Source organism: Cryptomeria japonica, chromosome 4 (assembly GCF_030272615.1).
Source record: "Cryptomeria japonica chromosome 4, Sugi_1.0, whole genome shotgun sequence".
In the NCBI taxonomy this organism is placed as follows: Eukaryota; Viridiplantae; Streptophyta; class Pinopsida; order Cupressales; family Cupressaceae; genus Cryptomeria; species Cryptomeria japonica.
Genome location: NC_081408.1, coordinates 554,304,613 through 554,325,515, shown reverse-complemented (window position 1 = coordinate 554,325,515; position 20,903 = coordinate 554,304,613). Strand labels below are relative to the sequence as shown.

At 36.1% G+C, this 20,903-nt stretch overlaps 1 protein-coding gene across 5 annotated transcripts in view; it reads right to left on the bottom strand.

Annotated features, from left to right (window-relative positions):
* The window catches only part of LOC131029433 (allantoinase), a 275,629-nt gene extending 259,785 nt beyond the window's left edge, over nucleotides 1–15,844 (bottom strand). For 2 of the 5 annotated variants that reach the window (XR_009102774.2, XR_009102775.2), the window contains exon 1: nucleotides 15,610–15,838. Coding sequence is in view for 3 of the 5 variants with exons in the window: in XM_057959908.2 (XP_057815891.1) it covers nucleotides 15,610–15,699 (90 nt within the window). In the remaining 2 variants the exon portion in view is untranslated. Of the gene's footprint in view, nucleotides 1–15,609 lie in introns of all 5 variants that reach the window. The other 3 variants (XM_057959908.2, XM_057959907.2, XM_057959905.2) reach the window with 3 other exon arrangements.
* Nucleotides 15,845–20,903: the final 5,059 nt, after the last annotated feature.

Here is a 20,903-nt window from a genome sequence, read left to right as displayed (position 1 = left end):
TCATTCATTCAATCTAACAGCATGAAATAAAATCTAAATAAGGTGTTGAAGAAATTCAAAACCTTCCTAATCACTCAAATAATAGAGATTACAAAGCCTAAAAAGCACACAAGTAATATATTATCTAAAAATGACCTTGCAACAATATTTCAAAAACCTCACTCTCCAAATGATAGGAGGCGACCTTATTTATGAGTCTAAAAATTTTGAATGGTCTAGATCGAGCAGCGATCAAGGGCCCAAATTGAAAGATAAAAACCCTAATTAGTTAGGGCTTCCCACGACTAACAGTTGCTAATTTCACTGAGGTGGGCATCCAATTTCCTTTTCAGAAGATACAATGTATCTGGACACTAATGGTCGAACCTCCTCCATGGTGAACACTTGGCAAGTTGTCAATTTGGTAGTCGATCATGTCCACGTCAACGGTACAAGTAGCGAGATGGTCCTCCTAGTCAACTGCTTGTGCAAGGAAGTTCTCATCGATGAGTAAGAAACTCAAAATCCTGGTGAGATCTTCCTTTCAATCTGGATTCATGCCAGATGGAGGAATATTACTGGCAACGAACAAGGAAGGCCAAATAAGCTGAATACAACCCTTCAAGCCAACATACAAACAAGGCGTGGTTGCAAAGGAGGCGTGGTTGCAAAGGAGGCGTGGAAGCTGCTACAAATCACGTGCCACCTGAAATAGACCAGCCTCCCTATTGAAACCCCCAATATGCACGCTGAATCTTCAGGCCAAGAAGATGTGTCTTCTACCTCTGACAATCTCTATGCAATCCTGGATAAATCCACTGTCAACTCCTGCTGAGGGCTACGTCCCAGCAAGTTCAGACCTAGGGTTTACGTCCCAAACCAAAATCACTCTTCCAGAGCAATTCCCAAATTCCCAAGTTTCAAAATGATCAAAGATGCTATCAATTTCATCTCCTTATAACTCCTTTCCCTTTGCAAGTCGAACCCTAAAGAATAATAAAGCTTGCGCTTTATAATTAAAGTGATACTTTCCCAATTATGGCATCAAACTATAGAAAAATATCACTTTATTGCGAATAAATAGCTTCAAGAATCCAAAAAGACTCCGGGAGGTGAGAATCATGTAGCAACGTTCAAGACCTTTCCAACGAGCTATAACACATAGGCATAGCAAACCAGATGAAGCCAAAAACCCCTTATTACTCCGAAAAGTAATGTCCCCTTTTCTAGGTGACATGAGATGAGCAGGGGTTGACCTACCATTCGAGTTCCCGTAGGTCAATGACATGGTTAGGGGACTCATTCTGAGAGTCATGGAGCTTTGCAAGGGCTCTATGAGCAGTTTTGGACCTTCAGACGACAGTTCCTACATTTTAGGGAGGTCTCCTATTTTTTAGGGAGAACTGGCAGTTGATTGAATGACCACCTGGGGGACCAAGGAGTAGAGCAGGATCCTTTTGAGCAGTTACAGGTGTTTGGAGAGAGGTTCCTACTTTTTAGGGCAATTTCCTACTTTTTAGGAGGTTGTGGCAGTTTCCATATTTGAGGTTTCACAGGACCATACCATGGTTTCAGTTTCAGGAAGATTGGGTGTGTTTCCTAGTTTCTAGGAGCATCCCTAGATTTTAGGGATGGGACTGCCAGTTGGCCCATCTTGTCCGGCATCAGTCACAGACAGGTGACATAGTTAGATTCATGTTTGGTTGGTTATTTTGGGCTATTATTGGATCTATGGAAATATATTAATATATTTAAATATTTCCTAAGTTAGCGATTAAATAAATTTAAAAAAGGCTATGTATATAGCCATTTTGGAATAATAAGGGGTTTTGGCTTCATCTGGTTTGATATGCCTATGTGTTATAGCTTGTTGGAAAGGTCTTGAACTTTGCTACATGATTCTCACCTCTCGGAGTCTTTTTGGATGCTTGAAGCTATTTATTCGCAATAAAGTGATATTTTTCTATAGTTTGAAGCCATAATTGGGAAAGTGTCACTTTAATTATAAAGCGCAAGCTTTATTATTCTTTAGGGTTCGACTTGCAAAGGGAAAGGAGTTATAAGGAGATGAAAACCAAATTGATAGCATCTTTGATCATTTTGAAACTTGCGAATTTGGGAATTGCTCTGGAAGAGTGATTTTGGTCTGGGATGCAAACCCCAGGTCTGAGCTTGCTGGGACGTAGCCCTCAGCAGCAGTTGACATTGGATTTATCCAGGATTGCACAGAGATTGTCAGTGGTAGAAGACACATCTTCTTGGCTTGAAGATTCAGCGTGCATATTGGGGGTTTCAACAGGGCGGCTGGTCTATTTCAGCTGGCACGTGATTTGCAGCAGCTTCCACGCCTCCTTTGCAACCACACCTTGTTTGTATGTTGGCTTGAAGGGTTGTATTCAGCGTATTTGGTCTTCCCTGTTCGTTGCCAATAATATTCCTCCATCTGGCATCAATCCAGATTGAGAACAGCTCCAAATAAATGTATGGATTCTTGTTGAATACAAAACTAGGTTAAATGCCTGTTATGATTTGCAGTATTTTCAGATTACTTAAGTGTTCTTACATATGAACATTGTTTACTGTTTTATTTCACAGTTGTTGCTATTTATCACATACTTTACTTATAACATCAAAACCCAAAAAGAAACAATCCCTTTCTGCAACTTCTGTCTATTCTATAAGATCACCGGAAAATTACAAAAATATAGTATGTTTAATTAAGAATTTACAGCAGCAACAGCAAAAGGATCCATTTGGGATCTTTCAGATCTTCCTTGAGAATCGGCCTTGAAACTTTGAAGAAGTTTGCTTGGATCTTCGCCTTCAGATTTTCTGCACGTAAATGTTTTTCTCACACATCATCTAACTACCATATTTCTACTGCCACCAAGAAAACCTTGTCTTGGATACATCTGACAATCTTTTCAATCTCCAAACACTTAGCCTCGGATTTCCTCAGGGATTCAACCCTGGTCGTCAAAGCAAAGTACCAAGTGTTGAAGTTATACCTATCCCCTGACTGAATACCTTCTCCATCCACCAAATCTTGTTGAGAAAGCCCTCTGATTGTCTTCAAGTGTGGGATTATTTTGTTTTAAATCTCCTCAACATCTTCCCAAGCGTTAGCTATGTCTTGGATTCTACTCAACAAGGAAGAGGTGGAGTCATATGTTGATACTAGGTTTGCAACAAGTATGTCAGCACGCTCTGTGGCATCAGAAGTTCATCCTTTGACCTCTATGAATGTAGCCTTCATATCCTCATAATCCTTCAATGACTCCAGTGGAAGAGGTATGGGAGGAGCAACTGAAACTTCCTGATCAAGTTGTTTTGTTAAGTGTTGAACATTCTTCTTCCATTGTTCGTTCTCAGCTTCCAATCTATTTCTCTTTTCAACCTCTTTGTTTAGCCTCTCCTTCATGGATTTGCAGGTATCATCGAATTCCTGGACCTTATGAATCTTGTTGGTCTTTCCCAAACTTATACTAGTGACCCCATAATCCTCGGGAATAATGTTGTCCTGAGTTTTTCCTGCCTTTCGTACTGCTACCTGTACTAATCCAATCAACTAGAGCAAGAGGCTCGTTCTTCAAATTCTCAAAGTGTGGCTGCAAAAACTCATTATCTTCTTCAATTTGGTCAGCCACTTGGAATACCTCGGATGTCCTGATCAAGCTCAGTGGGATCCTAGACCAAAATCTCTTTCTTATGTCAAAGTTATCAGCTGCACTAGCCCAATAATCTTCAAGGTCTGGTCTATGCTCGAACCTCTCTCCATCAACATTTCTCATCCGATGAAAAAGACCGAAATGCCTTCTTGCTTAATATTGTAAGAATGAGTACCATAAAATTTCCTTTTCAACATGCATGGCAGCTTAGGCTGATGGACAAATTTCTAATCCATTTCCGATATTTAGAGGGAGAGACGCTCCTGTCTTTTGCTTCCCTCTCTGAACAATCATAAAATTCTCCAGCTGTCTAACTACCTCAAGTAGCACCACTCTGTTTGTAGGAAAAATGAGCATCTTATACGGAGGTCGGGAGAATCCCTAGATCCTCAAGTAAGTGAACCTCAGACATTGGATATACAAATGCCCGAACATGCTGATTAAATAGTTCGACTCTTGGGAGAGTCGTTGATGGAGACCTCCCTGAAGGGTTCTCGTAATGTGCATAAGAAATGCATAATTAACTCTTTTGAAATGAAACTTTTCCGCCAGGTGTAGCTATGGATAGCAGTCATAAACAACAAACTCATTTTCCTTGTTTCCAGCACCTCCTTTGAATGTTAGACCTCTATATCTAAATGTTTGGGCCAAAGAATAGACCAAGTAAGAACACATGTAAAATGTTCCATTCTATTCCAGGTTTTTCAATTGATCATCCAGATTGTCGCTAATTATACTTGCCCAATTTATCATTTTCACACCAACAGTCACCTCATGGATAAAATAGTACATCCATGGTTCGAAGGGTGCACCCTGTTGGCTGCCCATGACTCTGTTTAGTAAAACTATGAGGTCTCCATAATCTTCTTTGAAATATCCCCTCACAACGATCTTAGGTATCGTGGAAATACCTTTTCTATGCTTTTCCAACCATGTATGGTTGATATTAGCCTCATATTCCTCTACATTGTCTTTGTACAATTGGGTTGCCTCATCCTTGGTCATATAGACCATATTGTGATACTCAAGGATACGGAAATCTTCCCTGATTGCCACTTCTCCAATATTTATGAGAATCCTTCCATCGGGTGCTGTTATCTCTCTGCTTTTGGGGTCATAATGTGTAATGTCCCCTTCTCGTTGATGTACTTCGAGTGGTCCATTGGCCTATTCCCGAGACTCATAGGCTATTTGGAATGAAGAATTAGGGTCAAACATTGATGAGGCGAGAACTTACTATTTTTAGTAAGTCAGGGGTTGGCTGTTTTGGTGATATTGTCCTACTGAGCTTTCCATGCTCTGTCACTGGGTGCGAAAATCATTCTTTTCGAAGCATTAGTTCATGACTTACTATTTTTAGTAAGTGGTAGTATGGAGTGTTTCTATTTTTGGCAGTGGACAGGGTCCTGATCCTGTAGTAGTTCAGTGGTCTTCCTTGCTCAGCTTCATCCTGGTTTTGTTAATAATCAATATTGGAGTCATAAGTGATGTAATTAAATATTATTTCCTTATCCTAAGGTTTAATATTTAATTAATTTGATTATTTTTTCTACTGATTAATGACTTTCGAAATTGTGCATAACATAATCTTTCCTAAGTGCTAGGCGAATTATTTATGTCTGGAAGGGGGACGCCAACATTAAAATGGGACATGTTATTTATTTCAACAAAGTATTTGCTAAGTCAAATCGTGGTCCTTGCTGCTTGGCATGAGGTTTGACTTGAAGTATGGCGCCACCCTTGGAGTCCATTTGGGTAAATGAAATGCAAATGGGAAAGATGAATTTGTGAGCATCTGCATTTGAATTTGGTGGAGTTAGAAGTTATAAATAAGAGCCTTGGGCTCTCATTTTGGGATCTTATGAAATTGCATCGTTATGCTGTCCGATTGGCGATTGAAAAATCTGAGCTTCGAAGTGTGGCTTCCTAGCTAAGTCTCAGTTTCGTACTTGGAAGATAGTACCTAGTTGTGTCCTTGTATTTCCAGTGTTGTTGGTGAGTGAGTTTGCAGACTGTGGAGTGTTTTGTCTACGATTGTTGTGTTTTCTAGTTGCTGGTCGCGGAGCTGCTGAAACTATACTTTGCTCATACCTCTTGGCTAGGCGATTCCATCATTCTGGGTACCAGCTCATCCATCTTTCCTGCTACTGGCGATTCATCTTGTAAGTTTTCAGCACCTTGCATTGAGTATGGAATTTTATAATGCAAATCGAAATTCCCTGGTTAGGCGTTGGGTTTAAGAGGTGCATTGGGATGCGTGCCAAATAAATGAGAGTGTTTTGATAGCTCACTTTGGGTTTGTTTTCATTGTTGCTGGTATAGTATTGGTTTAGAACTGTTTTGGTGTGAATTGGGTGAGTATTGAGAGAGTTATGAGTGTTTTAATGGGTTCATAGGCTGCTGGTTCTGCATTTCCAGCCTGTAGATATGACGTTAGCAGAATTTCATGTCATTTATTTTGGATGTTCAGCATTACTCTTCTACTCTCACTCTCTGTGTTATTGTAAAGTTAAGTAGTAGTACTACTAACCATTCTCGCTTGTAAACTCTCATCCCACTGAAAAGTGGAAGAGGCTGGCTTGCCGCCTATTTCAGTTAAATTGTAATTCAGTCCTCCTGCTGCATAAGCGGTCGAGTGATGATTGGTTGTAATGGTCCTCCCACTGCATAAGCGGTCGAGTTGAGTTTTTTTGTAATTTAGTCCTCCCGTTGAAATACCGCGGTTGAGTGATTTGTGTCTGTTGTATGTTTCTCTTCACTGGTTCACCGCCACCAGCCAAGTTTCTTGCTTTCCCGCTAGATAAGCGGAAGGGGCTGGCTTGCCGCCCAGTATTGTATTTATCTTTTCAGCAGATTTGAGATCTAACGATCCCCTATTCACCATATGCTCTCACCTACCCATATTGGGCGCTTGGTGATAGAAAGTGGAAGGGTTGCATTTTTCAACAAGCTTGAGTTTATGTTTTCTAATTAGGGTTTTTATGCCTATGTGTTTCCTAATGGGGCAATGTGCGATAACGTCACAACACTACCCCAAGAGTGGACAAGCTGGAAGATGAGATCACTGTTGTGATGGTGAAAAAAGGGATCGGGTAAACTAGGACCTAACCCCACTTTCCTCCATACATTGGAATACGCAAGAGCCTAAGGAGATGATTCACTTTGACTTCCTCTTATGAAGGAGAGTCAAGGAATATCTTTAGGGTTTCTATTCCTTTGTTGATATGAGGCAAATGAGTCTACTGTAAAGTAATGATAAGCTAAGCTAGTGAAACGTATGGAAGCAAACTATATTAACTGCAATAATAGAAAGATACAGAACTGAAACTAAGACACAAGGTACAAAACTAAAGAGTAAATTCTGATATGCACCTGTACAGAAATATGAGCCTGAACTGGTAGGACCAGGGCACTAGGCGCCTTGGTCCCAGAGACTGTACTAAACTGAGATCCGGAGGTCTACAAATTGAGTTCCCTGGAGATTGAACTGCCAAAAACTACACAAAAATGTAGAGGACCAAGGCGTTGGGCTCCCCGCTCCCAGTGATCTGGGGCCTTCCTTTAAATCTAGGCCTGTACCTACAAACTCTAGCTTCCTGAAAGTTCGCAACTCAGTCAGAATCCTATACCTGTACCTGCACCTGTGATCTGAAAAAATGGTATATGGGTGGCTATATAGGGTTTTGCCTTAGTCAAACCCCTTGTTTTGGTGATTTCCATCTCCACAAATAGCAGATGTAATATTGAAAAGTGTGTTCCCTAGAATCTCATGTGTTTGTAAGATTCCTATGAGCTAGAATGCAAACTAGAGTCCTACCCTTTGTTTCGAGTAAAAACCCTAAATAAACATAATGTAAATGCTTCAAATCACAAATGCAATATGGATCTAAAGCAATAATGTAAATCTGAAAATGAATGATATGTAGATCTGAAAACTCACATAGAGATATGAAAATAACATGAAATCATACCAAACCCTAAGGGAGTGGTACAAGCCAATCAACAGTCAATGATCTCCTTATTATTCTTTAATATCTCCTAAGCTTTAATTGATGATGAAAAAGGTTAATGAAGACTTGATGAATGATGAATTTGATGATTGAAGACTTCACGTAAACCTGCACTTTCACTTCATAAGAAGTCTCCTCTAATTGCTTGTAGATGGATCCTTCAAATAAGGAAATGAAAGGTTATATATATGAAACCCTAACTTTATTTTTTATCATAGGCCGACCTAGAATTGATATAATTTCGCACAAGGCAAGATTTAAACATTATAATACCGCCAAAACATGATCCCGAAATTCGGGGAGAAAAAGTTGGGACCATGGTGCCACACCATGGTCTGGTCAACTTTTTTCCAAATTTTTAGGGATGCAAGGTTTCATGATTACAAAGCTAATCCTAACTCAGTGCGACAATCCAAGGTGTTTAAATATGCGAAATCGGACCTTGAATGTCGAAATAGGACCTTATCAAGATTTAATTAATTAATTGATTAAAGAAGATAAGATAAAATTAAAAGGGGCACACTTAAGGTTAAGGGCCCAATTTTATAATGTGTGGAATGATAAGAGAGGACTTTAGATTTAACTAAATTAATAATTAAATGCTTAGAGGAATATTTAAAATGCAAAATACAACACACTAAGGCGGGTGCTAACCTAAGCGTGGAATTGTACAACCCTAATTAAGGGTGTACAATTTACGATGCTACAACTGTCAATGACTACGACTTGGAAACAATTGAGTTGGGTCTTGCCACTGCTGAACAAGGGATGGAAGATTTGAGTGATTCAATGAAGACAGTCTAGGATAGATTGAATATTGAACAAGAAAACAAGAAGAAGCTAGAAAGGGAATTGAATGCCCTAAGGAATTATGTGTAGCAACTCAAGAATCTGATAAGACAGGCTAACCCTTCAAGCATGCCTCCATCATTGCTTCCACCAGATTCAGTTGCTGATTATAAAGACATGAGGTCTAACTCTCAAGTGTTGAAAAGTTGGATTGATAATTCCTTCACCAAGGCAAATGAGTTCATGGGAGAGTTAGCACATGTATTTGATACACTTTAAGCTATCCTTGACAGAACTCAGACACTCACTACTTCCTATGATGTCTTTGCTTTCACTAGGGAGATAACTATTCCAAGACTACAAGTATTGATGGGTATCCCTAGGCAAACCTTGGTGAATGCTGGGGTAGTGAAGGAAGGGCAGTCATATGACTTCCGCAAATGGTATTGCACACTCAGATTGAGAAGAGATATGTTCAAAGGTATCAACGGTGGTTATATCTAAGTTGAAGAGATGACCAAGGTAATAAGTGACAAGATCGTAGCAGCAACTGAAACAATACTTGGGATAGAGATGAAGGAAGAAGTAGACATAGTTGTTGACAGGATGACAGAAAGAGTGAGAGGTATCTTCTTCGGGATAGCTAGATCACTTTCAAAGAAGCAGTTGGAAGACATTCAGTCATTCATGAAACTTGTGGGCAAAGTCAACAACTTGGGACTTGAATGGGAGAAGATTTTCATCTCATCCTCAGCTGAGTTAGATTACATCGAAGATCAATTAAAGATCATGCCAAGTGTCCCAATGGATGAGCTTGATTGCATCACGTCCAGATTCATTGAATTTGCTTGTAGAGAAAGAGATAAAGGGAACAAACTTCTAGATGAAACTTTGTTATGATCCCATGTGGAATTGATTTTTCTCATTCGAGGATTCTTCCTTGTAGTTTGTGCCAAAAAGTTGTTACTTTCTCATTGGCTGATATTTAGTGATATGCAATAATTAGGTATTTTGTTTTAACAAACCCTAATTAGGGTTTAGGTGGCATAATCTTGGCCCTTGATTTTAGATCAATCTTGGCCACTCATTTGTATTGAGAGCTCTATATAAGCTCAACTCATTTCATTTGTAAGAGATCATTAGAAGATTAGCATTTTGAAGAATTGTTGCTTTGATGCTGCCAAAGATAATAAAATCATTAAAGTGCTGGTGACTTATTGTGTTTGGAGTATTGGCATGTTTCTAAATCCTTTCAAAGAGAAAATCAAAAAAAAGATAAAATAAATCTGCTTAAGTGTTTTAGATGAATGAAAGATCATTGTTGATGATTAATAGTGAAATTCGCATGTTCATGCTACTGGTGTTTTGTTGATTGCCAAATACTTTGCATCGTCAACTAAACCCTTTATTCAAGATCAACTTCGATTACTACTCACCCATTAATATGCATCACTTTGATGGTGTCTATGTTGTTGGTGGTGATTTGAACATCATTAGCTTACCTTAGAAGATGGCACTAGCTTTGTGGAGTTGTTCTTTGCATGTCAAAGCAAAGCCTAGTTGAATTTCACTAAAGATCGTCCACTGTCCTTGCATTCCTAGGATTAGTTTAGCATTCCTCAACCCTTAATCCTTTTGCACTTTTTTATCAAGCATTCATTAGTAGTAGTAATCAAAGAGCTTTATTGCATATCATTTGAAAATACAAATTAGACTCATAGAGCATTCCTTGTGTTTGAATTTGAAAGATTCATCTCCTGAGAACAACTACAAAAGTCCCCTTGTGATTCCAGCAATATCACATCATAACACTAAGTCTATCCACATATAATGTCAAGACCTGACATTTGGAACCTTGGAGTCACCTCAAGTGATCACTTAGTTCAACATTTGAGGAGATTTCGTTCAAGAGAGGAAAAGATACCTTGGTATTTTATTTTGTGTATGGAGTGCATAAAAGCACATCAACAGAACCGTAGGACCAAAACGTTAAGGGTTTACTAGTTTCGGTAGTGAAACTATCTTCCCTAGCCAAAGCTGGAAATATCATCCGAGTATTTCACAATGTGCTTGTATTGGTGTTCTTCAAATTTGTGAAGCCTCCTTTGGAGACAAATTTGCAGAGTTATTGGTATCTTTTTGAAAGGAAGATAAGGAAGCCATTTATGATAATTTCCTGCTGAAGATAATAAATCTTTGAGTTATTTGGCATGGAGTTTAGGAGTGGTTGGTTGCTTCAGTTCTTTATTGGCATGAAGGAGCTTTGGCTGAAGACATCTATTCCTAGCATGAGTTGCATATTATTGCTGGGGTGCGATTTGCTGATTTGGCATGGCTCTCTATTGAGCCGTGGGATTCCCTTCATGGTGTGAGGGCTCCTATATTGGTATTGATGTGTGTGTCATATTTTCAATATGAGGTGTGTTGCATCATCTAGCACATGAAAGAAGAGTGCTCATTCTTGCTGGCCGCAGTCCTATTCCTTCATGGCATGAGGGTTATCAGATTTGGACGGCTGCTAAATTCTTGAATATGAATCGTTTTTTCATGGCATAAGTGTGAGGCCTTGGTGTGAGTTTGCTACCTTGGGCGAATGGATGTATCTAGCAAGAAACAGAGTATTGGCGTAAGGTTTGAAGGAGGCATACTGAGCAAATATCTTTCTTCTAAGTCTTTGTAAACATATCAAGAGCTGGGGGTATTCTTAAGTGATACCAGAATCTCCATTTGGATGTTTATTCCTGCATTCTATTGACCCCATTTGCTGGTAGGTTGGGATCGTGGTTTTTATTATTGGGAGCTGGTGTATATGGCATACTAATGTATATATTCTCTACTATACGATGCTCATTAATGTCAGCGACTTTTCAATGCTAAACATTAATGCTTTCTCTATCAAATGTATTCTGTGTTAGAAGCTTGAATAATAATCTGGTGCGATCTTATTTCTGCTGTCAAGAGGTCAAATTTCACATCGTTCTGAGCAATTGGTTCTTCATTTGATTTTCTATTTCTGTTCATTTTTATGCATTACATATCATTGTCAAATCCATTATTGAATGCATCAAAACAAACAAACACTTCAAACCCTGCAATCTGAAATATCCACGAATAGCGGCACTGAAACTTGTAAATGATCAGAAATAAATGTATTAGGGTGTGAAATTTGGAAAAAGGTTGTAAGGGGTCTTTACATTCAATCATTGCTCTATTGTGGGTAGTCCCAATATCAAAACTGTATAATTACTTTTTGTAAGTGGAGTTACAAGGTGTGAAAGGAGCAATTTGTTGAATTTTTTGAACTTAAATAAGATGTTGGCATTTCATTGTAAGGTTTTGTTATCAGTTAAACCAACACCCATTATTTTCTACATTTAAACATGGTCACATATAGTGCTTGTCCTCTTGGGGACATCCATGCTACACATAGCAAAGGTTTTAGACTCACACGCAATATCAAGTGGATAGGGTGTAACAGGGACAAAAAGGAGGCTAGAAGACAAAAGAGGTTGGAAGAATCTTTTTCATCTCAAGCTAGCTTCTCACTCAAAGATAGTAAATTGCATGAGAAGCACCGGTTCTTGATTTGTGTCCCTTATTGGAGAAAGAAGACTTCGCAGTTTTATGTTTTGTTCTTGTAGATAGTTGAGTATGTCTAGATCCACAAGCTTGGAGAATTGTAACTGTAGATAGTTAAGTTTCTCAATCTACAGCAGGAGTGTTGTTGTGTATAGTTGAGTATGCCTCATTCACAGCTTAAGGATTGCATTGTGGTAGTGAATATGTCTCGATTCACATGTGACTCTGTGAGTGGTGTTCTTGTGGATAATTGAGTATATCCCAATTCACAAGAAGAGTGGTGTACTTGCAAATAGTTGAGTATGTCTTAATTCACAAGTATTGTTGAATAGTTAGGACAACCACTAATATGTTTGATTTGGTCTATTTTGGGTGAGTTGGGAGATTTGGTGGGTTGGGTGTATGTCTTGATTCATCAGATTTCTGTATGGGCTTCTATGTTTAGAACAAGCAATGTTCCTTCCTTTGTTTATATTAATGCAATGAGGAGGAATATAGAATTATTATATTACATAAACCGGTTGTATAGTAGAGTATTAAATAAAAAAATCCTACAAATGTTAGTAGCATTAATAAAACAATAATATCATATATTATTTTATTATTGTCTACAATCATGGTATAATCTGGTGTTTTTTGGTTCACCATATTTCAACAAATTGAACATACATAAACACATTGTTTAGTCTTAACTTATCTACAATTAGTGAACTATACATGTGCAAGGACTCCTCATCTAGTCGATCAGAGAAAAAAAATATGCCGCTCTACAAAGAATTGTGCTTTAGCACAAATCACAAGAGTACAGAAAAAGCTCAATAGACGGCCAAATTTGACTATTCTACATAAGAGAAAGATGATATCTCCAGCGAGAGTTCTGTACAAGTGAAATTTTGGGCCAAATAGACAATTTTGATTTTGACAAATATTCAAAGTGTATACAAAAGCAGTTTCCAGAGACAATCTGGTTGCACTGCAAAATGGTAGAAGAATATATGCACTCAGATCTACTTTTTAATGTAATTTTCGGCTAAATAGAGAACTTTGATGGTGAGACGCTTTTTGATGTTGGGGATTTGAGGAGAAATCTAGAAGGAAATAAATATTTGAAGAAAACTAGAAATGCATATCTCCAAAATGCCGGATTGTAGGCTTTAATACCAATTCTATTACCTCACAAACTTCATAAAGTGAATGACAGAAGAAACTAAAACAGGCATACATAAGACAACAGAGAATACAAGCAAAAACATCTAAAACTGTTGATGTACAATCTCATTTAATGTGGACAAATAGATTTAAAATGATGAGGTTTAGTGGATCTAAATTGTCATTGAACTGAGCATGCACAGACGCATCAATTAGTCTACCTTATATGTAGTTACTAGTTAATGAACTGCACATGTACAAGGGCACCTCATTCACTGCATATGGACAATTCAACAGTATATAAAAATTAATTATCTCTAACGTACAGGCCAAGCTTACAAGTTCGGATTCACAAAATGGAGATATTTACGAGGAGGAATTCATTATAAATTTATAAGATATTCTAGTCAACACATCCCCTGAATCAACACTATAAAAAGAAATTCTACACAACTTTGGACCCTCACCAAGTGTATCATTAATAATATTTAATTAGTTAATATCACGGATGGTATTATAAATATAATTCTAAAGATGGCAGCCAATAGAATTATAGCTGTTCAGTGTGTGGGTACTCATTTTGCATTTCAACTTTCACTGCATGTAAATAATGGATAGATCTGGAAAAATCTTAAAGCCTCGGTATCCTTATTGGGAAGTAAATCTTAATAAGAAAGCATACCTAATACTGTTGCCTCTCCCCTCTTCTTTTCACAAGGTGCTCAGAGGCTTTATTTAGGGCATGCAAGGAGAAGTGGTTCGAATGGTGATATATTTGATTTAGCCAAGGGATCAGAGGATCTATGTCATGTCCCCATTTCAGAGTTAAAAGAATAGACTGAAGATCAGTAGCCTGTAATTTATTTTCCACAGGCTAAAGGATAAAATAAAGAAAAAAAATTAATAATAAGATTTTAAGTTGGGCACAAATAAAATGGACAACTTAAGTATTATTATTAATTTCATAAAATGTATGAATACTTTATTATAAAAAGTATTTTTAGATTCTGTTTCTTAAGATTTCCAGCTAGGGACATTACAGCCCAAGACAACAAAATGTGAGAGCACTGGATACTGCTAAGCCGTAGAAAATTTTGCTCCATTACCACCCATGACATTCAAAGAATCCAGGAACCCTTTCAACCTTTTGCCATATTCAGCTGGCACTCTGTACATATTTATTTCCTCTCCCTCCTCAACTTCCTTCCATGGGACAGTCTGTTGTTGAAAAATCCCTGGCAATTGATATGACAATTACTGCGAGTTAACTGGAGGTCTGTCCCCACTAAGTACTATCCATTAATATACTCTTAACTTGGATTGTGTTGGTTTTACGTATCGGCCTAACTCACTGCATATTGGATCATTCAAGCAAAGGCAGGAGCCAACTGAAATGTGACCATCCTGCCCGCAAGTTCTGTAGAAAGAGCTCTATCCCCTGTTTGTAATGCACAGTTATTAACTCAAAAACAATTGACTGGCTTTTGGCTTACATTTAACATTTCTAACCAATATATCATATCTATTAGATAGTGCTAACATATAGGATTGGTCTTAGAATATAATTGTGGATAGTACATACAGGAAAGCACAGTTCATGAGATTAAATAAAAACTTCTAAAATAAATTGTATAGTTGTTATTTTAATTAATATTTCACACTCTATAATTCATCACTGAGAATATCACAAATGATAAGAACATTATGATAAGGCTTATACAAAAACGATGCATGAGGAAGACATGGAAACGAAAGACTGAGAAAAAGTTGGTTAAAAAACGAAAAGGTATGGGAAAACCAATTAAAAAATCAAAAAACGCCTAGTGGGATATACAATCAAGGAAAGTGAGTAAAAACTGATTAATATAATAAACACAAAAAATTTAGTACTCTTGAAAGCTAAAAGGGGAGGGGAAAACCAAGTCGAGTACAAGAAATAAAACATGTCAAGAGTGGATAAAATTAACAAATAAGCTGCCGGTTGAGATATAACTTACCTGCCAAAGAATTTCAGGTGGAGAGAAACATCAGTTTAGAGATAGAGAGGAATGAAAGTCACAGAGCTATATTGAAATGATCGATTTATGATGCGGACAAGTCAAAATTACAAGAATGGAAGAGGATAAAAATCCTAAGAAGTGAACAACATAATGGAAACGAAAAAACGAAAAAGAATCCAGCCAACATAGAAAGAAAAATGAAAGGAGAGATAAAGTCTATGTGAAGAGTTGGAATAGGCTACATAAATGACAAGAGTAAACCAGAGGAAGAGAGACCCCAAGAAGGTGATTCACAGTCCATGTTTATCTTTTCCAAGAAATACAAAATTCATGCCATAATTTAGGGTATTACATACCTTTTCATAACAAACTTTGACACAGACAGATATAATTTATGAATTAAAAAGAAGCAGCAGAGCAGAAGCATCAACTGACCTGGTTTCTGTGGGAAAAATATGGCAGCAAAATGCTCAAACACCCAATTGCAATGGCAATAGCCACACCCAATAAGAAAGAGTAGTTCATTCTTGTTCTCAATGCTAATGCTCGTGGGAAATGGAAGATAATGCATAACTCTCTTATACAGGACGCGGTCTCGTGCCCACTTTCTCTTCCTTATGTAATATTTTCAAATATTGAAAATTATTTCTTCGAAATGTGGAGCCACCTTTCTTCCATAAGAAATTTTAAGCGGCTGGTCACCTGATCGGGTGGGCCGAGAACCGAGTGTGCGGACGAGCTTTTATTGTTTTTTAATGGCATCTAACATGTGCCAAGATTCTAGTCTCCACTAATAAAACAGATTCTAGTCTCCAATAATAAAATAGATTCTAGTCTGCAATCATACGGGCTATTTACATTTTTTTTAAATAATAATACACCTTTGTAATAGGCGAAATTGCATACCTCGCACTTGTTTCCCTTCATTTTGGGATCATTTGCATTCACTTATTTTTTTATGGAATGACATACTATATGAGTGAATGATTTGTATGTAAAGTTATATATAAGTTGAATTTATTCAGATTTTATTTATTTTTATATAAGTATTATTTTTAATTTTCAATTTATTTACTTAAGTTCAAATATGTAATTGAGAAGTTAAAACTAGTTTGTAGAAATAACATCTATTAATTCAATTTTATGTTTGATTTGACCCTTAATCAATGTGTATTAACTTGTATCATTCGGACTTATATTTTAAGGCTAACCCTAATTCATTTCACAGCATATGAGTGTAGACTTAGATTCTAAATATTCATTGGTACATCATAGTCTTATCGTCGGACCATTCATAGAACATAAATACTCTTATCACATACTTGCATCAACGTCAAGGACACACTCTTCAAACTATATGTTTACATAATTAGTGTCAAAATTCGATATCATAAGCCTTTGTCTAGTAGAGAATAACAAACTCTCTTTAAATTCGCTTCTAAACATTACAATCATGTGTTATAGATCGTAGATATCAAACTAGACTAGAAATAGACATTAAAAAGAGTAGAATTTAGTTTTGCATGCCAATTTTTAGAACTATGAGTCAAGTTTAGATCAACAATTGCTTGAATTGCTTATATAGTTGTGCAAATCATTTCCACAATCACATAAGTGAACTAAATAAACAAATGGTGATTTTCACATTTCAATTCATTCATAAAAAATAATTATTCACTTCTAAACATTTATCCTAACATTTTTTGTTCATTTTATTTATAGGGATTTATTTCATTACATATCTCAATACTAGCTCATTAGTCTAGGTTATTTATTGATTATTCTTTTAATTTTTATTTTTTTTAGGACCTTATGTAAAAGGAATTTTATTTTCCTTTTCATTATGGTGCCCTTGTCTACTTTTACACCTTTTTATGGTTTTTCCCATAGGGCTTGTCTTCTTATTTTTTTCAAATCTATGAACCATTTTTGTTTTTTCATATTATGCAAGCCCCCTTACCCTTGTTTATCAATTTTATCCTTTAGGTTTTTAGTGTGTTGTGTTTATTATTTTAATCTTTCTTAGAGAGGAAGTACTCATCTAAATCCTATTATGGCTTCTCATTCATATGATTAAAATATTCTTCTTGGTTCAAAGGATGTTAATTATAATGAACAATCTTATTTTGATCATCGTACATATGTAGATAAGCAAGAGCTTTTTTTACTACTTAGAAAAAAATCTAATAGTTTGCTAATGCTACTCCTCTTAAAATTCACTACGAATTTTTATATTATGTAGTTTTTTGCATCATTTTCTCGTAAAATTATTTAAAGTATTGGTGCTAGACTTAGCTCTTCTATTTGTTTACATAATTCATATTTCCCACCTCTTGCACAACTGTCTCCCACTATTGTCACCCCTCCCACCTCCATGGTTCCTCTTGTTCCTTCTTATATTATGTCTAGTTTTATTCCTACTCTATGTTCCATTTCCCTACCATATTCCTAGTCTCGTTCCTTCCTCTCATCTTAGTAGTGTCCCTAACCTTACCTACTTTTTAATTCCATTAGTAATATTCCTTTCTCTCATCCTAAAAGTGCCCCACTTTTCTCTTTTCCTTCTAGTGTTTCTACCCTTCCTCACTCTAGTGTGATATCTTTGTTTGTCATTCATTGTCCTCCTTAAACCCAATCTCCTACATCTCATGTTCCAACCACCACTATTCCCATTGCTTCTTTATGCACTTTATATAAAATATGGATAGAATATCTAACAAAAACTAGACATACCATACACAAAATAAAGATGACTATATGAGATACTAACTACCCTCCTCCTTTTGATATTACCAAATGTTGTCCTTTACCAATGGGTTGTGTGTAATGTTGTTTCAAGATGTATATTGGAAAAGACATCCCTTATACACATTTAAAATTATTCCAAGTTGCATACTTAGATTTATGTATGAAGATGAGTTAATGGTCAACCTAGTTTCATGCACATGGAAATACTATGATATACGATGAATATTTTCATTAGCTTTTGGATCTAATTTAATTTTTTGAGTTAAAAAGTTTTACTAATTATTTCCATATCAATACATGAGTTTCACTATTAAAATTTTTAATTTATTTGATTATGTTCAAGGATCTAGTTAACATGAGAATTAAAGACTATGATTAATTTTGTTTCAAAATGAAACAACACCTTCTTAGTGATGAATTGTAAAGTACATGTGTATAAGGATTGATGTCGTTGACGATAGACAATTTTTAGCTTAATGGTTTATTTTCATTTATGAATTTATGTGAGCTCATGTAAAGGATGTCAAATTAAAATTACTATGTTTAAGTGCATTAGAATGTGATTCTTCTTTGATGTCTTTTGTGTCTACATATTCTTGGAGGTCACATTTCAAAGGCCATTTATATATTTCACAAGGGTAAAGATAGGAAAGAGAGTAAACCTAATACTAATCATGTGTCCAATACTTCTAATGTTATATTTTTTGCAAGCATCAAGCTGTTAGGAAGTTTTCTAAATTGAGTGAACCATTAGATAATATACTTCAAAGTTTTACTTAATATTAAGTTATTATTCTCCTTTCTCATCCATTGAACCCATCTAGAGGGAATCGAAGTGGTGTAATAAGAAAGCATTTTATCACTATCATAGATTTGATGGATAATATACACATATTTGCATGACATTAAAACATACAAAATAAGAGTTGTTGGAAATAACACACAATACAATGTTGAGGGTATTAATGATGGGGGCAATCGTTTTATAATCAAAATTCACAAATTTATACAAATCCCTTTCCTTCACACAATCAATCCAACAATGTGGATTTTCATATGTGCCTAAGCATATATCTATTGATATGGATCAATATGACGTTAGTTATCCTTCACTATTTGATCTTGCAATAGATTATACAAGTAAGCATCTATCATTAAACTTTGCCATTATGATTAATAATAATTACATCAATTCATATATTTAGCATATGCATGTTTGCACATAAAGCAATGTATTATCGATGAATGCACAATTTAATGATAGAGTTGAGTTGTAGGCACCTAAAAGGTGTCGAGTTCAAATCTTCAATAAACAAATAAAGCAATGTATTGATTTATTTTTAGCATTGTGCATGTGTATAGGCTTGCTTGCACATGAAGCGTTGTTGTTTTAGGGATAATTATATATGAACTATTATTAAAAATATAGGAGGCACTTGTGTCTATAAAAGCATGTTTCCTATGTATGTGTGAATATACAAAAAATTGGGATAGAGAATTCATACTCTATAAGAAATTTAAGAAAGAAAATGGGATATTTTGAAAGTTGTAATTGTGTTTACTTCTTATTATTTACACATAAGCTTTAATTGGCAACTTTCTATTAGGAATCAAATATTGATTTTTTGAATCCATGTGCATTTCAAGTCTTTTTGACAAATCGATATGCAAGTGTTTGTTGATTGATGAGCTAATCATAATACCTAATAAAGCTCATAATACCGAATAAGAGAACATTTAGTCAACATTTACTTTTGTTGATTTACTATGAAGGTAATTCAAAAATGTAAAATATATATATTATATGATGATAAAGAGGGAGGATCCTTTTTATAAAGGAATTTTCTTTTCAAGGAAAAGAGTGGCTAATGGGTAACAGGCAGTTTTGTGAGGAAAGAGAAAAAAAATTAAAAATTAAAAATGGGCAAATCGGCATACAAAAATAAAAACAGATTTGTGGTAAAGTCAGACCAAATCACAAAAGACAAACTCAGAAAAGAAAAAGTAGTGTGTGGGAAGCCAAGATGAAGTTGGCGTAGCAGGAAAATCATTCGTTCATTTCTTATAGGATGAAGCAGGAAAATCGTATCAGAGTCAAAAGAGTTTTTCAGTCAAGTATTGTCATTTTCTAGGAAGGTAGACGTAAAGGAAATCGTTGTTGAATTGTAAATGGGTACGTTGATAGCTATATCCGGGATATAATGCATAAGCACCTCCTCCAACTGTTAGCTCTTTTTTTTTGGCAATGGAAACACCTGTACTCACTCCGGACATACGGAATGAAAGGTCGAAGTTTTAGTGTTGCCATTATAACTTGAAAACAGCAGTACAAGACACATGTTAAAGGTGCGACATTACCCAACATTTGGTTTTATTTTGGTTTCATGGACAATTTCAGATAGAGTGGCCGTGTACCTTTGCTTATGAAGGCTGGAAAGTCTTTACATTATAGAGGGGCACAAGGCACGTTGCAATTCAGAGATGTTTCAAGGACAGTTGTAGTTAATCTGTAGTTAATCTGGTTCTAAAAACGTCATGATATTCGTGGGTAAGTCGAAAATTACAGATTTCGGTCGTGTTTGGCAGAACTGGCTGCTTTTTTTATTTTTCGGCTGTGTGTATAACACGAAGGTTAGTCAGCTGTTTTGGAGCCAGGTTAATGCGTCCTTCAAGGACCGCGCAATCTACCTACATGAAAGTCTTTACTAACCTTGTACTAATAAATATGAGTCTTGTTTATTATTGTGTTCCATTTTATTTTCTTTGTTATTTATTCACAGCTAATTTGTACTCCACAATATTTATTATTTAGATTTATGCATTTATTTCTATAAGTGATATTAAAGCAATTATTTTTGTAGCGATTGTGCTAGAATTTGGTGTTGATTTGGTAGCATCAAATAGTAAAGGCTTCGAATGCAATGCTCAAGGTGGAGAAATTTAATGAGAAAAATAACTTTGAGTTATGGAAGCTCAAGATG